The sequence below is a fragment of the Trachemys scripta genome, chromosome 3 (assembly GCF_013100865.1).
Source record: "Trachemys scripta elegans isolate TJP31775 chromosome 3, CAS_Tse_1.0, whole genome shotgun sequence".
Lineage (NCBI taxonomy): Eukaryota > Metazoa > Chordata > Testudines > Emydidae > Trachemys > Trachemys scripta.
This window is the reverse complement of record NC_048300.1, coordinates 15,584,018-15,609,514: the sequence shown is the minus strand read 5'-3', so window position 1 is coordinate 15,609,514 and position 25,497 is coordinate 15,584,018. Positions and strand designations below refer to the sequence as shown.

The window sequence follows — 25,497 nt, the reverse complement described above, 5'->3', positions numbered from 1 at the left end:
TGATTTGTTCTGCAAAATCAAGTCGGAAGGCTCAGTGCAGTATGAATTGTTCCTGTTTTAACATAATGGACATTTTGTGGCACAAGAATTATGCTTAGTCTATGTTCACACAGCAGCTTTGTCTCTAATGATGTTTGGTTACAGGTACTAGGAATTATTTGACAAGGGATTTTAACAATTCTGCCCCCTCTTAGGTGAGTGCTCAACTACTGTGCTATAGTCATTCTAACTCTCTCTCTGGCCCAATTAGCATTTAATTATTAAATTAGTTAATTAAAGTGGAACAACAGAAATTGATGGAGACGGACAGATTATTCCATAGCGCAGTGATTAGGGCACTCACCTAAGAGGTGGTAGATCCCTGTTCAAATCCTTTCTCCTCATCAGGCAAGAGGGAACTAGAATCATTGGTCTCCTACACCCTACCTTGGGTGAGTGCTCGAGCCACTAGAATAAAGACTGTAAGGGAGGTCATCATCCTCTCCCTCCCCTCAGCTGTTTTGTATGGAACTAGGCAGTCTCCGAGTACTCCTATTAGATCAGCCCCCAGATGCCACTCCTAACAGATCAGCCCCGACATGGCACAGAGGAGTGCCTATCTTTCTTTCAGTGGCAGATAGGTGTCTAGAGACAGGCATTACTGCGCACATCTAGAGGCTTAAACATAGGTGCCTAAGGTACTTTTACCACAAAAACTTAGGCACCAAGAGAGTTAAGCAGGTTTAGATTATACAGAGCAGAGGTTTTATCAATTGCAGTACCTAAAATCAAGTCTTAGGTGCTTAAGTACCTTTCTGGGTCCCTGTAATGGGGCGGGTGCCCCACTCTCCCAGAAAAGGAGTTAAATGCAGCCCTGGAGAAGACTGCAGCAGGGAAAGCAATTAAGAACAGCTGGGGGAAGCTGACTGGGTAGCTGACCACAGGTGTGGCCAGCTCAATCAGGGCCCAGCTGGCCCTTATAAGAGGACTGTGGGCGAGGAGGAGTCCTCGATGCTTGAGTCCATCTCCCAGCCTGTCCATGTTCCCTGGCTGCAATCCCACTCACTGGCTTTGGCCAAGAGGTAGGCCCAGGGCTGGCTCTAGGTTTTTTGCTGCCCCAAGCAAAAAAAATTTTGGCTGCCCCCCGTCCCAGCCCTGGGCTCCTCGACCCCCACCCTGCCACCCCTGCCCAGGGCTCTCCCCCCCCCCCCCACCCCGCACCCCCTGCTGCCCCAGCCCTGGACTTTCCCCCCCACCCGTCCCCCCTGCCGCCCCAGCCCTGGGTCACTGGTAACTTGCTCCCAGGGCGGGTCATTCAGCAGGAATTTTGGATGTGCACAGAACACCGACAGGATTGGTTCCCATATGGTTACAGAACTGCAGTAAAGTGGAACAATTTTCAGCTTGTGTGATTGGAGGATATCTGGATGCATATTATAAGACTGTCCTACATAAATGAGGAAAAGTTGAGGTGCCTTTATTATTCTTTTCTTCCACTCTTTCTATGGGGAATTTGCAAATGCAATATCACTGTCTTCCTTTTAAACAAACAAACAAACAAAAGGCAATGGCTGTTGAAAATAGCAAGTCCAGTCCTAATAACCACTGAGAAGCATTTCTTGCTCAAATTTTATCCTACTTTTTCTACAGCAAGTTCCAGTGGATCAGTATATTTGATTTGGGAGAAATGAAGTAACAACGGCCCAAACTGAGCTTGAGCACTCCTGAATTTTGAGGTGTTCAAATCTGAAAGGCAGGTGCTGGGCGGGAGGGGGAGCCTGTGGCTCCGCAGGGGAGCACGGCAGCATGGATGCAGCAGCGTGTCTGCCGCTGCACGAAGCCAGACACGCTGGTCTGAGTGGCACAGTAAGGGCGCTGGGGGGTTGGAGAAGGGGAAGGAGGTTCCGGGGGGGGCAGTCAAGGGACAGGGAGAAGGGGGGGTTGGATGGGGCGGAGGTTGGAGGGGGCAGTCAGGGGCAGGGAGAAGGGGGGGTTAGATGGGTCAGGGGTTCAGGGGGGGCAGTCAGGGGACAGGCAGCAGTTGGATAGGCATGAGAGTCCCAGGGGATTGTCAGGGGACAAGTAGGGGGTGGGGTCCTAGAGGGGAAGTTGGGGGGGTCTCAGAAAGGGGGAAGTTGGGTACAAGGACCAGTGGGGCTTAGATAGGGGGTGGAGTCCTGCAGGGCAGTTGGGGCAGTGGTCCCGGGAGGGGGTGATCAGGGGACAGGGAGCAGGGGGGTTGGATGGGTTGGGGTTTCTGTGGGGGGCAGTCCTGCTCCCCGGCCTCGTTTTCTGCAGTGTGACACTCCATGCAGCACAAGGGCTGAATATCCCAAACCATGTCCTCTGCTTGTACAGCTGAACACCCATGCCACTGCCAAGAAGTCACCACAGCAGTGGGATGAGGGAAGCAGGGGCAGGATTCGTCCCTTGGTAGTGCAATAGCCTTTTCTATTATGTATTGCTCTAGTTCCCAGAAATGCCTCTGCGTTCACATCTCCATACATTGGGATTGGCTCTAGTACTTCAACGACCAATGCCAGTTTTCTAACTCCCAGCTGAAAGTCCCGTCTGCTGATCTAAGGCCACGTCCTGTATTTTTTAAATACAGGACAAACACCATTAAAGTCAAAAGGTGTTGGTCTGAATAAGCACTGGGTCCTCAGGCAGAGAGTTACACAGAAGTGAAAACAGACGAAAAGAAGAGAGCTGCTGGGGGCCTTCACAGCTGTTCTCAGGAACGTTCTGTTACATGTTCGAAACATTTATTTTTACTTACAACATGTATTGTTCAGTGATACACAAAAATAAATATCTCCAACCGCTAATATTGTCTTAGAACTGTGCAAGCATCCAGTCTCTAACATGCATTCATCTTGCAATCATCACTTCCTTTGTCTTAAACTATGTCTTATAGCAGGGGTCGGCAACCTTTCAGAAGTGGTGTGCTGAGTATTCATTTATTCACTCTAATTTAAGGTTTTGCATGCCAGGAATACATTTTAACGTTTTTAGAAGGTCTCTTTCTACAAGTCTATAATATATAACTAAACTATTGTTGTATGTAAAGTAAATAAGGTTTTTAAAATGTTTAAGCAGCTTCATTTAAAATTCAATTAAAATGCAGAGTCCCCCGGACGGGTGGCCAGGACCTGGGCAGTTTGAGTGCCACTGAAAATCACCTCACTGTCACCTTTGGCACGCGTGCCATAGGTTGCCTACCCCGTCTTATAGTCTCCCTTTCTACTGAAATTCCCACAGGAAGAAGGGGATGAGTGTGCAGAGAGATCTCAATATACTCATCCTTCTTTAATGGCAGATCCCTCCCACTATGATTGAAGGAGGGGTACCTGAGACCTGCAAGGAAATCCAGTTCCATGTTCCCAGCTCATAAGGCAGCTATGCAGACAGTGGGATCTTCCATTCTGCTCCTTACTCCATGTGCAACTCCTGGCAGCATAATTCACTCAGGAGCCACACAGCCAGGGGCTCGCTCTCCCCATCACCAAAAGATGTTCAAGCTGTGAAGTGGGGGTTATGTTGCAGTGAGTAAGGAATCTGAGCACTTTTGAGGGGCTTCTACAGGCTGGGGTTGGGGGGGCAGAAGGAAGAAAGCCATATAGTTTATCCTCACTCCTTCCATGAGTTAAACTTTCTGGCTGCCCATGTGTTCCAAAGCACAGAAGAAAGAAGAGAACGGGGATCCTGTTCCACCAGGCTGACAAGAAAGCAGCTTTCTGTTTCTTGGGAACTTCATGGGTTTATTATCGTCATCGTTATTATTTTTAAAGAACATTAGTAGTTCTCACAAGATGGAGCATAAATGTGTCACCCTAATTTATCTGGACTACACTGAAGCTGGGAGCATGACTCCCAGGCCAGGTATACAAACATTGCAGTGTGGACACTGCAGCACAGGCTAGCCACCCGCTACAAGCCCACCTGACCCCCGGTAAGCAGCCAATAAAATGTGTGTGAACTCAGTATTTCTCTTCCTTCTGTATAAAAATTGGTGCCTTTGAAAAAATAACATTCCTTCTGTATACCACCAGCTTTCAAGCTAACCTCCTTCCCTTCGTATATACTTGGCTGCCCAGCGCCCCCAGATAACAACTATTTTCAAATGTCTCCTGAGCTAACAGTAATTCACTGACACCAGTACAGTTATAGTGCCCTTATCTCGAGTCCACATTCAGGTGGCTACCTCGTACTGCTGCTCAGGCCACAATGTCCACACTGCTACTTTTAGTGCACTAGCTCAAGCGGAACTAACACCCAGGCTGGGAGAGAGAGTCCCAGATGCACCCTAGATATATTCTGATAGGTTTTCCTATACTCTAAAATAACGCAAGGAAAAATGTTCTATAATTTTGCAGACCTTACCGTTAACAATGAATCAAGGCAGAGCCCTGCATTTCATTGCTAAATCAAGAAGCATTTCACAATATCTGTTCCAGTTCTATAAAAATATTTTAGGACAAATTTATTGAATTTAAAGAGTCAGCATTTTTTCTAGGAGGTAATCGACTTTTGGCATGTAATGCTTTACCGGGGTTCATTCCTGAGTACAGAGTTGGGGCCTGAGCACAAGACCTCATACTCCTGTCCCCGCTCCCTCTGCTAAGCCCATGAAACAAGCTGGTGTAGCTGTCCTTAGTGCTAGTAACCATATCAGCACTACTAGATTTACTAGAGCAGTGGTTCCCAAAATGGGGTTCATGAATCCCTGGGGGTTCACGAAATGTTACAGGGGGTTCTCGGGAAAAAGTTCCCTAATGGTGGACAAAGCGGTCCATAGGGACCCCGGGGCAGCACGGGGCCAGCAGCCCGGCACCTTGGGGACTTCCAAGAGCTAAGCAGATCAAAGCAAACATATCTATCACACTGAGGAGATTTAAACTTCAAGACTCCTTATAAGAAATGGAAAGGGAGGTGGTTATTTTTTGCTGTTTTTAAAATTAAATAGGCTGCTAGTGTTGTTTTTAAATTATGAAGAACAAGTTTAAGCTTTGTTGTAATGTGCATTGTTTGCCTGGACTGCTCAAGACCTGAGTGCTTGTGTAGGAGGAACTCTGAGTTGGCTTCTTAGATACCTTCCTTCTGTTTCACATCTGATACTCCTTGATGAAACATAGGAGCCAGAGGCACCAGTACAGGGGCGGGGTGATGAGGGTCACGTGTCATCCCCGTTGCAGCGTGCCCCCCCGGAGGTCCCTCCCCTTTTTTTCCAGCGGGCCCCCACACTTTTCGGCAGTGCCCCCCCAGGCCTCCAGGTGTGCAGCCCCTGCACCTCTTTTTTCTACTGGCACCTTGATAGGAGCCTTGTCTTACAACAGGCTTAATCAAAAGTGATACAAGCTACAGAAGTGATATCTTGGAAGTGAGTTGCCATTTTCATAATGTAATAATTATCATTACAGTATTTTTAATAGTGTGTAATAAGCATATCAAAAACAAATTTTCCAAGATCACAGCGCTTATAATTTATGCTGAGGTAAGAAAAAAATCCCTGGAAATATTCATTTGGGGGGGCGGGGGGGGAGTTCACAAGCCTTGACATTTTAGTGAAAGGGGTTCACAGATTATTAAAGTTTGGAAACCCCTGTACTAGAGGCAACTAATACTGCTAAGGTACAAGCACCACCATGAGAGAGCATCCCAGGAACTGAAATAAGCAGGTAACACACACATCTTTACTGTCCGCCTCCAGTGTGGTGCAGCCCTTCTTGGGGCATTGACAATGGGCGGTAGGCTTTGGTTAACAGCTGTGGAGCACAGGGTTCACAAGACAAATTGATTTAGAATCCGTCCACTCCAAAATACAGATGACAAGAAGATAGAAAACCAATATAAAAATACCCCAATCAGGGGTCAAAAATTAATTTTGCAAACAGAAAATGCCCCAACATTAGAAGATGGAGGATATTAAAATGCCCTTATCATACTGAAGGTATGTCACATTAAAAAACACAGGCTTAATTTGCTCAAGAAAAAGGGCTGCTTACAGCTCTCATGGAACAGGGTAGTAGAAAAGACATGTTATACATTTAATTTTCAGTTTAAAAGGAAGGTTATTTCCGAGTTGAAGTTGTGTGGAAAGTATTAGTTTGGAAAAAAATCTTTCTATAATATACTCTCCCATTCTCTCAAAGGCCTATGCTCTTGTGGTGGAGCAGCTGGCATAATCTCTCCTTACAGGGATTCATCCTACTAAAGTTTTACTGCTGTGGATTGAAAAAAGCATCAGGACACCAACAACAGAGGAGATTCCCAGGACCTGCAGTAAGTATAGATGCTAAGGTTGCTTGTAACACCGTCCCCAATTTCTTCAGTTCTCAGTCAGCAACTCTCATGATTAAACCAGCCACAAAGAGAGCTTTCTGAACCCAGTGGTTTTACGATTACTCGTGGATGCATTTCAGTGCCAATGAAACTCAAACAGCATGTAGTATATGCAAAAAGTCCACAGGAATAAAAATACCTTTAGTAATGGCACAGCCAGTTTCAAAATTGTATTCTGAAAAGATGTGCAGATGCTGGAGGATTATAAGGCAGTTGTTTGAAGGGATGAAAAGTGATTTTATCGAGAGTGCAAAAAGCCATTAACAGACAAAGGAAGTACCATCACAGCAGATCTTTAAACTGTGTATTGGTGAGCAAAAGAAAAAATAATTTTCGCGGGAGCAGCATTCTTTATAAGCTAAAGTTACTGATAATGGGAAACAGGCTATATATTCCTCAGAAACTATGGCTAATGAAAAACTAAACGCCTTGGCTTTGTGCAACTAGAAACTAAATGACAGACAGGCAGGCCTCTTCTCTTTTTAGCATCCTTATAGATCAAAGTTCTGATACAGAAACAAAAGAAAAAACCTTTTCATTTATGTTAACTTGCTTGACCCACAGACATTTATTCCAAGTACTGTGTCCACTATGGGCTACATTTGAAGACGAGCTCAGGTCACATTAAGACACCAAAGCAAATGGCCAGATTTTTCAAAAGCATTCAGCTCACTTGGTGCAGAGCTCTTCTGAGCATCTTGCCATAAGCATCTCAATCTTTCATAGCCCTATTCAACTAACATTCAGGTTACCTACAGGAGTGGCCAGGACACCAATTCCATTTTTCCACAGTTATCAGCCACCACCACCAAAAAAATCCACACAACCAAAATAAAATAAACCGTACATGGCTAACATGGCCAGAGTTATGGTGGCTGGGAGTGATGAGGCAGACACCAGAAGTGGCAAACAGAAGGTATGGTGTTACAGGACATATGTTAAGGCTAAGGCCCAGGCCCTTGCTGATACATTACAACTACGCTGGCCACAGGTTAGCCCAGTGAACTCTCAGTTCCTTATTTGAAAAGAACAGTAAGCTGTTTTGACAGTTCTTTATTATTTTAAATCTCCTCCTACGCACTTTGATAAACAAAGGGATTCAGAATTTACTTAATGAGCCATCACTCAAAATAAAGGAAGTTCATGATGTGAATTGAGTAGCATTATACGTTGCACTGCGAACTGTATTAACACACTGGATTCTCTAATTACTTATTTAATATGGATTTTTTTAATGCTAAAGTCAGTGGGTATGCAAAGAAGTTTTCCCAGGTAGATTGTATACATCATTGTCTTGCTATTTATCATGAAGTGGTTCCTTGTTTTTCAAAAGCAGGATCTGGGTACTATAAATGTACAGGTGTCAGTAAATTACTATTAGCTCAGGAACAAATTAAAGATAGGTGTTATTCTGGGGCACTGTGCAGCCAAGTTTATATGAAGAGACTGTAGGATAGCTTGAAATCTAATGAAACACAAAGTATAGGTTATTTTTCAAAGGCACCAATTTTTATACAGGAGGAAGAGAAATACTGAGTCCACAGAAACGTTTTATAGGCTGCTTATATTAAGTCATTATAAATACATCACACAGCACGGCAACAACATATTGGATGTGTATGCAGAATAAAACCATAATCCTGTTTATCCCCAAAATTATTAATATTCTGGGCCTTGCAGATCCCACAATTTAATAGCTGTAGAATCCACCCCGGCTATAGAGTTGTGCTCTGGAAAATAAGATTTTTTTGTTTGTTAGTTTTTTGTAAAAGGAAAAGTCATGGTTGTGAAGAAAACTTCAACATGTGAACAGAAACAGACTTCATGCGACTACAGGCAGCCTGAAACATTAGCTGAGAGGTGAGTCTGTGAATGTCTTATTCAACTCAATCAGTTGTGAACTTGGAATCCTAAAGATGACAACCGAGATGTCAGTGACGTTGGATATATATTTCTGCTAATTTTAGCTTGGGCCCCAGTCTTGAACTCTCTGCAATGTCTCCCCAGGTGCCAACAGTCAACTGTCAAAACCTCCAGCTTCCCACCTGACAACTTCTTTAAACACTGTTAATACAAAAGTGTCTTATGTTGAAGACTGAAAATGTTAGGAAAGCATAAAACAGGGTCTGCTGTATTCACCATTAGTTATTTGCACATTTATTGAAAACCTCCATTTTTAAAAATTGAATTTGAACAGCTGCAGAATTTCTAGTATCCTACAGAGGGCCACAGAACATAGGCACAGATGGACAGGAAACCTTGATGCTGTTCCACAGTAGCACAATGGCCTGCTGGAATTCTACTCCATCATCACGGAGAGGAAGATGCACACAAACTGAGTCACTAGGTAGCCAAAGCAGAAGACTTCACAGACGCTTAAGAGCAGACAGGGAGAAGCTTTTACAAATAAATAAATAAAACAGAGTTCCTGAATAGAGAAAATTTGCACCCCGAAGCACCCACCCACAGAGTCCGCGCCTATGACCGGGACAGCAGGTAAGAGCGGGTCAGCTCCTGCACACCCAGCGCATGCTGCAGTCTCCTTACTAGGCAGAAGGCAGGGGCCATATTCACAGAGCCGAACGCGCCGGCGTAGGAGCACCAGTTGCGCTGGCATAGGGGCACCAGTTTAATAATACTGCGTATGGCCCCATAAATCCTAAGGACGGCCCTGTCAATAAGACATCCTTTCTCTCCACACTCAAAAGAGAGACTTAGTGAAATAAAAACCAACCTATTACAGTGGGTTCGTCCCATTATATTGGGCTATAATCCACTTTATGTGCACAATTGTTTTTCCCATTGCTGGGACACTGACTCAAGTCAAGAAATTTCAGTAATAAATTGTGTTTCTCTGAGAAATACTTCATTACAGGCCCAATGCTACAAAGACTTACTATTAGGCACACTGCTTAATTTCTGTAAATTGTCTCACTGGTAACAGTAAACACAATGCCAAGCAACAAGTCTTTGTGGGATTGGGGCAGAAGAAGGCAGTATTGCCAATCCCAAGCATTCAACGATCACGAATCAAGCCCACAAGAGTCAAGATTTTTTTTTTAATTCAATCACAAACTTATTTTTAAACCAGCTTTTAGGTTATTTTTATTTGCCTTCAAATGTCATGGCCTCTGGATTGACATTTTTAAGCTTTCCTCTATAACCACAAGGGCTTCCATTTAATTTTTTTTTTTTTTTAAATTGTATTCATCATGACTTCAGGAACTAGGGCTTGAAGAACTGCACCAAATATCACAACACATGCAAAAGAAAAGAAAAAAAAAGCGAGAGAGAGAATGCACTGTGGAAATAAAGTAATCTAGCCATAACATTTTAGAAGGGTAGAAGGAATGGTGTCAAGAGAATAATATTAAAGCCTTTTGCATCTACTTAAAAAAATCTAAAAAACGTCCTGTAGATGTAGCGAGAAACATTTCACAGCCACCTCCAACTCCTCCCTCCCGTATTTCTAAACTTCTTTGGGGGAAAAAATAGCATTTTAAAAAACAAAACACACACACACACTAATCTTGATCAGAGGTTCCCTTCCCAGTGCCCTGATGGCAATTCTGGGTAGCCATAAGGATGGTGGAGGGGCAAATAGAAAGTTTGAATAGAAAGGGTGACAAAGTAGAAAACAGAGTAGGGAATGAAAGAAATGAGCATTAAGGAGCCAGCAACTGGAAAGGGATGTTAGCAGGAAGCAATCAGGGAGCCCAACAGCTACACACTTAGGAGCAGGGACAAGAAAGAAAGGAGAACAGAGTTTCAGATGAGACGGCGGAACAGATTTTTAGAGCCCTGTGCAGAAAGACAAAATTTGTATCCACGTCCAATCCACAAGCCGCAAAAACAGTCCACGGATGCAGCTATAAAGCGGATATCCACAGATTTGCAGGGCTCTACATATTTTGATTTTGGGGGAAGTGGGTAGGTCAAAGTGAGAGGGCTGAGAATTGATTTTGACTGTGGAGAAGGAATTAATTTTGATTTGTTGGAGGAGGGGGAAATTGATTTCTAAAAGCTGATTGTGGTGGTTGGTGGAGAACTAATTCTGAGTTGAGAGTTGGTGAGGGTTAAAAGCTGACTTTGGGAGAAAGTTAATTGATTTTGGAGCTAGGGACAATTTTCAATGTGGGAAGCAGGAAAGCTGACTGCGAATAAAAAGAGGAGTAGAATTGATTTGAGAGAATAAAACCTTAACTTGTGAGGAGTAGACGTAGGGGGAAGCGGGCAGAGCCAAGCCTTTTCTATACAAGCAGTTGCTCAAAAGGGGAAGTGGCTACACTAAAGTGGTCCACAACATTAAAGACTTTAGGAACTCTGGATGTAAACTGCAGATTGACCTTGCCTTGCCACACAATTATCTTTACTGAACAATCACACCCATACACTCATAAGACTCTCCCCTGTGGGCCCAATCCTGCAAGGCACTGAGCACCTTCCAGGATCAGGCCCTGCGCAAGCAATCTCTATTTCTGCAACAGCTAGTAAATTCCAGTTCTTTCCTTCAGCACTCAGAAGCTTGTTGAAAAGCAGAGACCGGAAGGCAGACTAGAATGAACTGTGGAATCTCAAAAAGCCTGAAGAATCTCTGCCATGCTCATTAAATGCCAAATCTTAAGTTCTGGCAGCATCCAGTTATGAAACTACTATGGAGGAGAAAAACAGATGAAAAAAATTCAAGTATTGCTTCATTTCCAAGAGAGAAAGATATTTTTAAGATGCAGGAACTACACCAGAATACCTCTATTTGATCCAAAAAAAAAGTTAGACGTGTCTCACAAGAAAATTAAGCCTTTAGTCAGTGCGGGCAGTTTGATAGAGAAGTCTAATCACTTTAGAAACGTAAAAGGTTTAGCAAAAAAGCTTTATAAAAGCAGAGTTGTATACAGAAGGTGAAGGGTATTGTATATATTGCAAGGAATAGGCACAATGAGTTGGATTAAGAAAGCTACTAAAGTGGCACCCCTTACGGAGTCACTCAATGCTGGAACTATGGTGGGGAAAGCGGGGCAGCAACCCAGGGCACAGAGCCAGCAGGGGCACCAAAATGGGGCAGTGCGCAGAATCAGTCCTGGCGACGTCAGCACCATCGGAGCAGGCTCTCCGTGGTGCTAGGACCATAGCAGGGTGCTGAGTGTACTGGTTGGCTCCTATTGAGCATGCATACACAGACTGAGCATGCTCAGTAACATCTGCTGAAGGGGCCCAGAAGCAAAATTGGGGAGGGAGGGAGTGCGTAAGAGCAGGGGTTAAGCCCATGGATGAGGCACTGCCAGGGGGTGGCAGAAGGCAAAACCCTGGAACAGGGAGGGGCAGAGGGGGTAACAGTTACCCTGATAGGGTGAGACACCTGCAGTGTTTTCAAAAGTAGGGTGGGGAGGGAGGGAGAGCGACTTTTTTATTTCCCCTCCCTCAGAACAGTCCCAAGGCTCTGTTTTTCAAGGCACAGGCATCCCAGTGCCTAGACACAGCAGCTCTTCTCTACCAGATATAACATACTGAGGTGCTGCAGGAGACTTGATTCCATGAAATATTTCACCCCCCCCCCAAAAAAAAGAACCTGTCACACATTCTGAGTATTTAAATGAATCCCTTATCAGTTTATATGTCTGCATAAAGTCTCCTAGCAGATCATAAATCCATCTTATCTGCTGCTGTGATTCCCTAACCTGCACTCCCTTTGTTGTAATCCATTTTAAATATAGTTTTGCTCCTTCGATTTGTTTACTTTTTTAAAATGTTATTTATTACTTTTAGCACTTCATCATTTACTTTTGTCAACACTGTGAAGACGGATGTCATTGTGCTATTTAATTTATATTTTAATAGCAAATACGCATTGAAAATATTTATAAGCAAATAGTTGCTAGTATTTATAGCAATGACATCTGTGTTTCCAGCATAGCACATCCTATGTGTTTATTGTGATTTTTAATTTGGAATTTTTAATTCTAAATTTGTTCTCTTTTTCTTTTTATAGCACAAGTTTATTCTGTAGGACCATGTGACTTCCAATCTATTTCCTAGCCTGGTGTCAAAACTTCTTCATTTTCATTTGTTCCACCAATGGAGATTGCCTTTCTCACTGTTACTTTGCCTCTCAAGCCAGCTCTTCGTGCTTTTTTACGTCACTGCTTGCGTGTAGAACAATATACTATCTCATATTAAATCCTTCTCAAAGGCAAAAATCTACTGTAAGTTTTACTGAACATAAGAATGGCCGTACTGGGTCAATAATAGGCCATCAAGCCAGTGTCCTGTCTTCCAATAGTGATCAATGCCAGATGCTTCAGAGGGAATGAATAAAACAGGCAGTCATTGAGTGATCCTGTCATCCACTCCTAGCTTCTGGCAGTCAGAGACTAGGGATATGGACACCTAGAGCATGGGGTTTCGTCCCTGACCATGTTGGCTAATAGCCATAGATAGACCTGTCTGTCCTCCAGGAACTTATCTAATTCTTTTTTGAACCCAGCTATAGGTCCATGATTGCTTGACAACCACAAGAATTCAAAAATCATGAGTTATACACCCCCAAGTCATGATTTTTTGTTTGTTTTTTTAAAAATCAGTGATACTGGTTCCTTTCATGTGTCTTTTTGTTCCTGAGCCATTAAGTTGCAGGACACCCAGATCCACAAAAGTAGGAGTCTAAACCCCTGAGTGAATCTTGGCCTCGCCTCAGACTTTTGCTGTTACCTCTCCCAAACAATTCATATATCCAAGGCCATATCTACACTACAAACTTATGTTAACTCAAGTTATGTCAGCATACAGTCACCGCAGCTAGTATGTCATTTGTGTGCATGCCTACTTGACTCCTTTTGTCCACTGTGAATGTTCTCACCAAGAGCGCTTGTACTGATTCAGAGTGCGGTGCACTATGGGTACGTATTAACCACCTGTCACAATTTGCTGCCTCTCACAGTTATCATCCTCTGGTCTAGGGGTAGCAAATTTGTGATGGATGGTTGATGCCCTATCACAATTTGCTACTTCTGGACCAGATGATGGGATAGGTGAGAGGGAGCAAATTGTGACAGGTGTACCTGGGAAGGCACACTCCACTGTTTGAAAAACTCCATGCTAAATGGAAGGCAGAAATCTGGGGAGGCATTTGACCCCACAACTCCACAAGTGCACTCCCCTGAACCCCCCCGTGTCACCTCTAAGTGGCACAAATACACTTGCTCACCCCAGGTACTAAAATGCTTAGTTACAGCTTTGTGGTCACTTATTATTTCCTGTCATAATCTCAATGTTTTTAACAGTGAATGTGTTGCCTCTTGGTATTAGAAGAATCTGATAAGAAACAATACATAAGGAGCTTAGCAACATGTTTAAGATCAACTCTGTAAGATTCAGGCCTATCTCAGTGGAAGCGTAGTTATTATATATATTGTGGTAGCATCTTGGGGGCCTAGTTAGGACCCAAATTTGCTAGGCAACATATAAATGAGCAAAATAAAGACAGTCCTTGCCGCAGAGAGCTCACGGTCTAAGGGGATATGAGCAATTTCATTTCTTATACACTATGGCCGAGACGAGTGCATTTCCAGACGCTCAAAGCAATCACACATTTACAGGGGAGCTTGGTTGGTTGGATTCTTCCATCGAGACTGATTGAGCTAGACATGCAATCTAACAGAGTCATCAAATTACTCCCTCCACAGGTTCTAAATACATTAATGTTTCAGATAGAGAAAAAGTTTTGCTCTGGCAACCCAGATAGTGAATAGATGTTGTAACCAACCAATGGCTGTTCAGGGGGCCTATATGAACATGAGTTTGGTGGTTTTCAGTCCAATTCCCACTGACTAAGTGTCCACACCATAAAAAGCACACCACCGCCATTTGTACTAGATAGACTCAGAAGCTGGGCCAAGGACTGAATGGACAGAGGATAAGCTATCCCCTCCCTACTATATATACTTCATCCAGGTTAAGGCTGAAATACATTAGTAAGGCTGCAAAGCCTGTACTTCCCCCACCTGTTTTAGGGTAAGCAGGGGATGTCAGATACCAGGGCTATCAAGCCAGCACCTTTTATATGCACTAAACTCATGTGATTCATGTGAAAATATCAAATTTTTGAGGTATCTAGAGTCACAAATCCACATTAAAGACACAGGCCATTTTTTTTTGAAATGTAGGGAATCTAAATTAGTGACCTGATTTTCAGAGGTGCTGAACAGCCATAACTCTTAAATGCTTCAGTGGGAATTTACAATGCCACATTTGAGCCCAGAAAAGGCAGATCTGTTCAATTGAATGTCTGAAAATAAGATTTTATAATGAAGTGCTAACATCTTTAAATATACCATCACAATTAATAAAGTGATCAATGATCTCTCTGGAAGTAGCCGTCTATAACCATTAATAGCAGCAAGCATGAGAAACTATATAGACCAGGAAAAGCAAGATTGAAAATCCCTTTACTATGCTGGACATATGCTGTTTACCTAGAAATAATCCAATTAAAGAGTAAAGCAGCAACACAAGAGTGTCTGTGACCTCCAACATAAACAGCATAGCTACCAGCTTGAGGACCGAGAGTATTCAAACCACCACATGAAAATTCAGATCAATATAAGAAAAACAATAAACAAAAATTTACTCCAAAACAAAATGAAAGGTATTAGAACTTTGCAAGAATACATCTAGTGTTGCACAGTGCAACTGACCAATTACAAAACAATGAAATTCACAAGATAAATCCATTTTTGAGAAGAACAAAAGATTATTTCTTCTTATCTTCAACTTGTAAATAAGCATTCTTCCTGTTGAGTTCATAGACAATCTTTTCTCCCAGCCATATGTTGCTTTGGTTGTGTTTATGACTGCATTGTCATTTATTTTAAAATATGAATGGATCATTATTTTCTTACAGAACCACAGTATTGTGGAGTGCCAATACATTAAAATAAGACAGTGTTTACTACATTTCCCATCAAAGGGCACTTACAACATCGACCTAAAAGAATATACTGTAGCCCTGTTGCTCCAATGCCGCATCATATACACATTAGGCCTGACTTCAGGAAGAGGCAGGGCAGAGGCAGTTAGTTTCTCATATTTTGTTGTCACTCATGCCAATTCTGCTCTTTAAACCCAGCCATAAACTCAGATGCAGGCTTAAAAAAGGACAGCGTTGCTCACCAGCACACAGAAATTAGTGTCTATTTCAGAGGCAGAGAAAGCTGTACTTAAAATGTTATAAAAATATTTTTATCATTCCTGGTTTTTATACAGAATTTCCACTTGTGGAAGAAACATTTAATTTTAACTCTCATGCTTATGGAACATTTTTATCTTAAGACGGTTTCCTCTTTTTTAAAAGTGTAGAGGAGTCTACAAATCAAGTGATTGTATAGGGTGAGTTTGCTTTATTTGTTAAAAGACGTATCTCTGAAACATTTCACAACAGTGTGGTTATCCTGGTTACCAATGTGGCCCAGATCCTATAAACATTTACACCAAGGTAGTCAATTTTTTTTTGTGTCACGGTCCAAATTTCTTGATCAAGGTGTAGTCATGGTCTAGACTCCAGAGAAACATTTTTCAGGCTGCAATAACAATAATGACAATAAATAAATAAAAAGATTTAGCAGTCCATTCAAAAGCATCTGGGGGTCCGGATTTGGCCCGCAGCCTGCCTATTGACTGCCCCGGTTTACACCTATCGGGAGTGTGGAACGGATGACACTACCCACATGAATTAAGTTGTGTCAAACTTAGTTTAGCTTTATTGCCCAAGCCTAATGCAATGTAAAAAAGTAACAGAAGCACAAGTGGTAAAATAGGCTTGATACAGTAATTACTGGGTCAGATTCTATAGCCTGTTCTATAGAAGAGATCAAACTAATTGATCGTAATGGTTTCTTCTGGCCTTAAAAAACTATTAAAATCAATTAGATTTTCTAGATTGTAAAGATTATTAAAACTGAAATATCAAAAGTGCAGAGAACGCTTTTAAAAGTGATTTCTAATTTGACAGTGCCCCTTTAAGACAGGGGTAGTATTATGATTCAAGTATGTTTGATTGATATTTCTAACAATTTAACTTAGCAGAAGCAATTACTTATAACTACTAAAAGCATCCAATGCTAGTGCCAAGCTGGCCAACAAGAAGAAAAGCCAATAATAGAAACTAAGTTTTAAGTTTGCTACAGATGATTTACAGTGCCGTTTTGGAATTTTTCAAGTACACTCACTTCCCACTGACATTACAGAATTGAGTCCATTATGAACATGAAAAATAATGCAAGCCTTCCTGGCCTACTAATAGATAACTTCCGTTTTAGTATAATATATTTTAATGTGATTTTTTTTGTCTTTGCATAGTAAAACAAGAAACACCAAAAACAAAACCTAGATCCTGGTCCTCCATGCAAAACAAGACTAAAAAATCCAATCGGCTCTAGGAGTCCACTTTGCATAAGGAGAGAGGTGTGACTGAGACAGACCCATACAGTTAATTGCTTGCTGCAGTCTAGCCAGCTCTAAATATGTTCCACTGGGCCATTACAGCACGCAATTCTTGTCTGACTCAGCAAATAACTCAAATAATTCCCAAGGCTCTGTGTCCTCACTCTTCACATTCAAAAGATGGAAGGGGAAAGAGAAGTCTTTAGGCAAGAAAAGTCATATCTACCCAGAATAAAATAAGATACACTGTCACTCTGAAAAATGTGTCAAATCCCTATATCCCTTTGATGTTACAGTTGGCTTATCACACCCATCTCTGAGACTTGTGTTGACATTTGGAAATGTTTCCGTTAAAAAAATAAAATAAATAAATAAATAAATAAGGCTGCTAAAAATCAAAGTTCATATCTAATAAATGCACAGTCTAATACTGCAGCAACCACCTAAGATGATCAAACTAGAGTGCAATAATTAACCCCATGGGGGTGGAAGGCACTTGTTAAGAGAGAGATCTGCACCCCACCCAGCAGCTTCTGCACTAAAGGAGGGAAACCACATAGTTGAACAGGCAACAGCCATGCTCTAGCATCAGCAACTCACTTGACCACACACTTCTTACCATTTCTTGGTGCACTCGACCATCAGCTCCTGGTAAGAGGCCACAAACTGGAACTTGGATGCATGTTTCCCAACACGTTGCAGTCTCTTCCAAACTGAAGCCATGATGACGAGGAAAAAATATCAGAGTCCAACACACAGCTGCAGCTCTTGGATCTAGCAAAGCAGGTTTAACAGTGCATGTGCCCAATGCTCAGGGTTCTACATATAAATACACCAAAAACAATGCACAAGAAAAAGCTTGAGGTTACGTTTAGGACTCATGTTCTATCTCTCCCTTTCACAGGGTAAATCCCAGTCTAGGTGAATGGCACATTATTGGCTGGGAGCATCATGAGACATGACTGGGTGAATGAGTGATTGAAAAGAAGTTCCCTCATGGAGTCATCATTCCTTCTCATGCGCTGGGTGATGTGCAGACTGCCAGACTGGAAAACAAAGCAGAAAGCGGGAGAAATAGTGGTTAATGTGTTACACACTATGATGTTGCAACTGTATGCAACCTTGTACCTTTCATCCATAGAGAACTACAACACACACACGCACCTTCCCCCAAATAAATTAATAAATAAATAAATAGAATAGAATAAAAATGCAGTAGCAATTTCAGGAATGCAAAGTCCATCTGGAAATATATCAACACGTCCTTTTATCAGCACCAACAACAACAAAAAAGGGCAGGTCAGGGCCATCCTAAAGCCTTATGAAGCATCTCCTGGAAGCGGTGTAGAGCAGCTGAGGTGCTGCCAATATGCACCCAGAGGGAGGGACAGACGGGAAGCAAAGACAAGTTCTTTGTCTTCCAGCTGATGACAAAAGGTGTAACAGTTGTTTCCTCCCCCCACTTTTCTCCCCAGAGGAGTGTTTGCACACACTGTATGCAAGAGGGTGTTGATGCTGTAAATGTTCATGCGAAGGGAAAGAGGAGACAGGGATATTTCTTGAACCAGGGCTGCCTAGGATCCCCATCTCCCTCACTGCATTGAAACGCTTCTCCCTCCTGCCCGGAGAAATAAGAAATGGTGAAACATGCATCATCTCTAGGAAAAGGACAGAGGCATGCAAGGGATGGCTAAATCCCCTCCTCCTGGGCAGGGGATCTGCTAGGTGTGAGGAGTGAAATCTCTGGTCTGTAAGAGGCGGAAGGAAAGGCTGATGCCCTAGGTGGGAGATGGGATAGGATGAAATGGGGGGGGAGGGTTGGTGGGAGATGGGATAGGATGAGATGAAATGGGGGGGAGGGTTGGTGGGAGATGGGATGGGATGAAATGGGGGGGAAGGTTGGTGGGAGATGGGATGAAATGGGGGAGAGGGAGATGGGATGGGATGAAATGCGGGAGGGTTGGTGGGAGATGGGATGGGATGAAATGGGGGGGAGGGAGATGGGATGGGATGAAATGGGGGGGGAGGTTGGTGGGAGATGGGATGGGATAGGGGGAGGGTTGGTGGGAGATGAGATGAAATGGGGAGGGGGGGAAGCCTGGGGGCGAGGAGGGAGCTCTCCTTGCTGAGCGCGGCCCCCAGGAGGCATTTCACTGCCTCACCAGACATGTGTCACTGTAACTGATGAGCTGCTAGCTCCAGTCCCCGGCAAAGCAGCCGGCCCAGCTGGGGGCAGGACCAGAGCCCGGGATGAAGCTGCCTGGGGCCGGCAGCGAGGGGGCAGGATGCAGAGGGATTCCCGGGGGGAGGGGGGGGACCCAGCCGGCACGAGCAGCCAGGGGCCCTGCCCCTCCTCTACCTACCTTCCTGCGGCTCCTCACACAGCTAATCCCGGCCAGGCTGGAGCGGGCACCACGCACCCCGCGGGGCTAGCGCCGCTGCCCATTACCGCAGCGGCACCCGCGGACCGGTCCATTCCTCCGAGGGCCACATGGCACAAACCGCTCCAGGCGCCTCTGTCCCCCCTCCCCAGTACAAGGAACAATCCAGGGCTCCCCGCAGCCGCTCACTCCACAACCATCACCCTCTGCCTGGAGAACTGCGCCGCTCACACTAACTTGCCCCCGCGCAACCGAACCTCACTGCTCTGGGGACGCCATTGGCAGAGGCGTGAGCCTGCCCAACAGTGCGAAAGATAATTGGCTGACGACTGACGTCAATCATTCAGTGGGCAGAGACGGGGACCGTGCATAATGAGGCGAGGAGAGGAGGGGTCCTGGATCGCACTCTGATTGGCTGCTGTGCTTGAGGGCGGGGTTGTTTTTATTGCGGAGCTTGGTGACTGGTGAATGACGTTGTCAATGAGAGAACGATATAAAGCGATTGGTTGATGTCTCCCAGGTGTCGGGTTGATCCAGGGAAGGAGGCGGAGAGTGAGGAGTTGTCACTCTGGGGGAGGGGAAGTGACACGAGCGAGCGTGGCTGCTTCTCTGGCATGAGGGGAGGGCGAGACGGAGATTCCCGCACAGACGGACCCTGTCCCCCATCTCGCTCACTGGGGGGGGTCCCCTCACACAGACCCTGCCCCGGGCCCCCCCTCGCACAGACCCGGGGACCCCGTCACTGGGGGGGGTTCCCCTCACACAGACCCTGCCCCGGCCTCTCTCCCCCAACGGGGGCGGGGAGACCCCATTCCTGACACGGACCTTGCCCCGCCCCCCTTCACTGGGGAGGGAAAGCGCCTCACACAGACCCTGCCCCCCTCCCTCCCTCCGCACTAGGGTAGGGGGTTAGGCTCCATCATGCAAATGCTGTGCAGAATTTAAAATTAATGCTTCCTACCACTTGACAGCAGGGATGCCAGACAGTTACAGCACTTATTTGGTGTAACTTATGGTTTGCAAAGTACCATCTTTGAAAGCAGTCACTAGCAGGATGCAGTAGCATTGCTTTGCTTTGGTGCTGAGTGCCTACTGAAGGGCTTGCCTACTTAAACTGGTTTATTCCTTGCTTCAATCGCTTTAGCTTGTGTGGAATTAAGCTCAAGTGATTTTAAGTGAGGGTTAAACCAGTTTAAGCGCATCTCCAGTAGGGGCTTGCACTGGTTTTAATTGCATTGATTTAAAATCAGGGTAGATAAACTGGGATGAAGGACTGAATATAGCAAGTTCAGCACTCCGGCCAGTTTAATTTTCACTCTGTCAGTTTGGTCGACTTTCCTGATTTTATTGCAAGTCTTGTGATACTTGATATTTTACTTAAAGGCCCAGGTCCTGGGGATAAGTGATTATGTGAGAATCTCACTTGTTTGTTTGTTTGTTAAAAAGTAAATTTATGATTTTGCAGAAAAGCTTGAAAATGTGACCTATGTATGTGCTCTAAAAGCTCAGAAATCAGAAGGCAAATAAAAAGAATGCAAAACTCTTTTTTTATCATGATTTTTTTCAAGTCAAGCTCATGATTTTGGGAGCCCTGACTCGTCATTTTTTAAATGTTGGGGTTGGCAATACTGCAGGGTTCCATCAAGTTTCAAAACATTAGTTCACAGTCTCTGCAAGAATCATATGCAATAGAACACTTATGGTGACTTTAAGTTATATGAGAGTCTGTTCATAGAAAAGTTGGATTCAAGTCCTGAATTGTTTGAATGCACTGCCCTGTGTAAATTGCATTACCAGCTATAGTCAAGCCTTCAAGTGCTCTGTATCAAGCTTGACCTAAATTGTGCAGCCAGTTCTCATACTTTCTATAATGCTCTGGTGCAAATGACTGGAAATTCACTATTTTCAGGTAGGTTAAAAAATGGAAACATTTGATAAATATGAAAATGAATAATCAGCACAATATCTCTTCTGTGATTTAATTTAACATTAAATCCAGTTCATTTTATGTTGTCTCCAAACATTCCCTTTTCACTGTGCTGCACAATTTTATATAGAAAACATATCTACGCTGTATAAAATTCTATAGGAGTAAGTCTTAAGCCTACTAGTCAACCAGCTATGTAGCCAGGCCAGATATTGAATAGATATGCAGGGAGATGGGAGAGGAGGAGCCCTCACAACCCAAGTCCTGAAGCAGCTACAGAGTTGCTCCATGGAAGATGTTGAATCCTTATGGCTGCACTAGTCTTTGCAGCTCTTCTTATTGCATCCACGAACTTGCAGGGTGGAACTCTACAGGAATCTATGTAACTAGTAAATCTTCCTGTCCTGACCCCACTCTACCCATGCCCCTCCTTGACCTTTTCCTCTGTACAGTTGCACTATAGGGAGTTCCCACAATCATCAGCTGGACTGACAAGAGATCCTCTGTGGCCATGAAGGTAGCGGTAGGATTTCCCTCATAGATAAGTGGTTTTGGGGGTGGAGAATGACTTTGCTATAAGGGGAGCCAACTATAGAGAGAGTACATTTGATGGTGGGTATTGGATTGCTAATTTTATCTTTATTGCTGACCTTCATTTACATACCAGTACAGTATTCTCCATTCCTTTCCTCCTCGCTCCCCTTTTTTTTTTCCTAGGCAGGGCGTATAACTTATGAGAATCCAAGCTACCAGACAGTGTGATTTAACACCGAGTTGCTTCCCCATATTGCCCCATCTTGGAAAGAGGATCTTCACTGGCAATGAGTCTCCTTAGCATAGTGTACCATTGCTGGCATGTGGATATTGGATCAGCCTAGGAATTGCTGAGATATCACAGGACCCCCATAAATGCAGTTTCGAATAGTCCTTTGTGTTGATTTGATGCTAAAGCTGCCCCCACTCTGCACATTAGGAAAAGCAGATTTGCTGGACCTTAAATTTATCTTCTTAAAGTTACACAGTGTCCAGCTAATTCCTATTGTGCGGCTTTGGCCAATATTTTTATTTTTCTCTCCAGACTCAGACAGGCTCTCTCTCGCCAGTGGCATAAATGCAATGGATCCAGTGGTTGTTCAGCACTTGTGTTTCAAACATCATTATTTATTTACATTTTCCATTTCCTCATTGCTTTTAGGTTCATATTTCACCAAGCCCACAGAAGTTAAAAGCACATGCATATTAGTCTCCTTTTCCCTGCTCAGTGTGGAGCGTTTTAACACACAGTGGTAGGCATTTCTTACAAATTAGTTACTTAATTTCAATGTGTTGATTTGAGACTGACAACTTTATAACCTGCGAATGTTTGGAAAATGAAAAAAAAACCAAAACTGATCTATTTGGAAGGCTATTATTAACTATGCAAATAGGGGCCTAGATCTTAGTTGCAACTGAGGAGCATGCAGAGCAAGTTGGGAGTTGGCAAAAGTGGCTTTAAGCCACCTTTGTGCTCCCAAAATCCTGGGCCAGCTCTGTATTGGCCCTATCCCCAAACATAAATTAGGGCAGCCAGGGATTAACAGGTCCATGGCTACAGCATCCCCATGTCCTTTTCCCCTGGGCTCACCCCCACATCGGCCACAGAGGAAGGGATCATGTAGGAGCCCTAATGTCAACTACATCCCCAGAGGAGCCCACTATACTGAGAAGATCCTATTATGGCTAACCATGCCAACTTTTAGGGCTGCTTTGTGCCAATGATGAAGTATGAAGCACAGCTCTGAATCTGACCCAAAAATCTAAAGAAATAGTCACATTTTAATTTAAATGTTAGTTATTAAGATTGGATTATGTTACCAGCTTTATCATGAACATAAGAGCAAAACTAGTTGCCCAAACTGTCCCATACTCACTTTTAAGGTCAGCAGCTGAATTTATAACTCACATTACCCCAAACAGGCTTTCTTATAATAAACAAAATGATGGGTCGTCTTCACAATATCAAATTTTCTCCTCTGCAATGGGTCCCTTTATTGTTTTCCCATGGCCCAACAGTAATTTAATGAAAAGCATTAACAGAAAATCAAATATCCACATGATTAATAGGAACTTTAAAAAAAATTATTCAAGAATATAGTAATATGTATGCCACTGCGTTTTCTAGTTAAACTACATTCCTGTCAAAATTACTGCCTTTCGTAAGGAAGGTAAAGTCCAGGAAGGTATGTTCGTATGTGTGTTTTGGCTATGCCCTCAGCTACAAAACTTTTGGAACTGTTACATATGTTAAGTACAATTCTGAGAATTGTTCTAAATCAGGTAGGAGCTTACAGGGTCAGACTCTGGAAATTTCCAGACCTCTGGGACTCCTTCCCATAAGCAACCAGCAACAGTTGCAGTCAAGGACACAAAAAGTCAGAGACTTCCAGCCTTCCCTGGCCTGTCAGACCCAATGGGAACAGCCCAGGGCACCAGATCCAGCAGCCTTCCCTACCTGTATTCACATTTTATAGTTTTCTGGACTTGCACTCCTGATTCTTAGTGGAAGAAAGATGAGTAGGTTTCCCTATAGACCACAAGTCTAATACATTTCTCTTGTCCAAACAGAAAGGTTAATTACTCTGCTCCTCTGTTATTCCCTGTTATGCTTCCAGGCTACACATCCTTTCTCTTGTCTGTCAACTCCCCTTCATCAGAATAACTAAAGATAGGTTGTTCATCAACAAAGAAATGATGACCTTTGCTAAAAATAGCTATAATAATAAATCTGTTTCACCATTCCTCTGTATATGAATCTATATGAATGTTACTAAATAAACTAAATTTATAAAAATTATAATATATGGGTTTGTACATTTTTATGAGGATGTGTAATGTAGATGAATGATATATACATGAGGCTGTGTCTTTCACTCTCACATGTCGTACATTTTCATATTCCTACTTCTCACAGAAGCCCAATCTTGCACCATAAAAGTCAGTGAAAGACTTTGCATTAATTTCAGTGGGTATATTGGATCACTTCCCAGATGCCTGTTCCCTCATATAAGTCCCCTTGCACCAACTGATCAGTACCACATATTTGGTATTGTTTTATCTCTTCTCAAATACGCTTTCATATAATACAATTGAATTAATTAAACAAAATCCTCATTACTCTTAATGGGTATCCAAATCATTGTATTAACTATTATACTATTACTGCTAGAGGTGAGGTGCGTTTATGTCTTGTCAGCAAATGTAATAGTATAAGCCAGGATCTGCCAGACTGGACAAGTTTATTTCACGGGCATCCTGGTATAGAAGGAGGTTGTGACGGGATCCCCAGGGTGCAGCCTGGGCCGGTGGGACCGCTGTGCCCCCTTAACTCTCCAGCCTGGGCTGTCTCTCACAATGCTTTGCTAGTCACAAGCAGCAAACTCCTCCAGGCGCTGTTATCACTCAGCACAACCGCATGTGGAGCCCCACACCCAGCTAGATTGTACGAATACTCCCAGAGCCACTCACGAATCACACAGAGAAAGGCATCAGCCAAATCCCTCCAGCTCCCAGCCTTGTACCTCAGGAATATACCATCTTGCAAGCAGTGCAAGTTTATTAATTGGTTCACCACTTCATCAATGGAAAGTGGATGTACACCAGCCATTGTAAACCTGAACAGATTTACCAAACACTTCAGGCAAACTCACTGGTAAAGATAAAAGTAAAACCAGTTTATTGACTACAAAAGATAGCTCTTAAGTGATTATAAGTGATAGGCAAAAAGTCAAAGTGGTTACCAAAAGAAAAGAAAACATAAGCATGCAGTCTAAACTCACAACCTTGTTAGATTGGGCAACATCTAAATTAAGCAGTTTTTCGTCACCCCAATGGATATTGCAGTTCAAGTATACAGGTTTCACCCTGAAACCTGGGCCAGTCCCCTCTGTTGGAGACTTCAGTCTTCTGAATGTCCTTGTGTAGGCCAAAAGCCTAATGGGAAGAAATTGTCTCAAGTAAAATTATACTCTATTTTGCTTATTTTGCTTTACATTCCATTTTGCAAGTTTTAATTAGTAAGAGGAAATTTAGCTTTGAATTAGTAAAAAAAATTGTTCTAAGTTTATTCTTTACTAATTGTGTTAATTGTTTTTAAAAGAATAAAAGTTTTATGGCTGTAATTGCCTTATTTACTGTTTGGTGTAAATAAAAAATGTAGGGTAATTAACTAAAAAAAACAGCTAGGCCAAATGGTCAAAAAGGGAGTGGAAAAGTCAAGAGGCACCAACTTTCACCCGAATGGCAGATTGACAACCCTAAAGCAAAGGCATACATCCCAAAAACAAAATAAAAAGTAAAGCCAAAAAAACAAAATAAGAAACAGCTGCAAATAGCTCCCAGTAACAACCCAAATAATGCTGATTAAAGCAACCTTGAACAGCTCCGGTGTAACAGAGC

At 43.2% G+C, this 25,497-nt stretch overlaps 1 protein-coding gene across 11 annotated transcripts in view; it reads right to left on the bottom strand.

Moving 5' to 3' along the window:
• EHBP1 (EH domain binding protein 1) overlaps nt 1-19,414 on the bottom strand; it is a 327,133-nt gene extending 307,719 nt beyond the window's left edge. For 4 of the 11 annotated variants that reach the window (XM_034764187.1, XM_034764184.1, XM_034764191.1 and 1 more), the window contains exons 1-2: nt 19,119-19,412; nt 17,375-17,801 (exon numbers count right to left, since the gene is read on the bottom strand). In XM_034764187.1, the coding sequence (XP_034620078.1) occupies nt 17,375-17,478 (104 nt within the window). In that variant the 5' untranslated portion in view covers nt 17,479-17,801; nt 19,119-19,412. Of the gene's footprint in view, nt 1-17,374; nt 17,802-19,118 lie in introns of those variants that run through there. The other 7 variants (XM_034764182.1, XM_034764189.1, XM_034764185.1 and 4 more) reach the window with 4 other exon arrangements.
• Nucleotides 19,415-25,497: the final 6,083 nt, after the last annotated feature.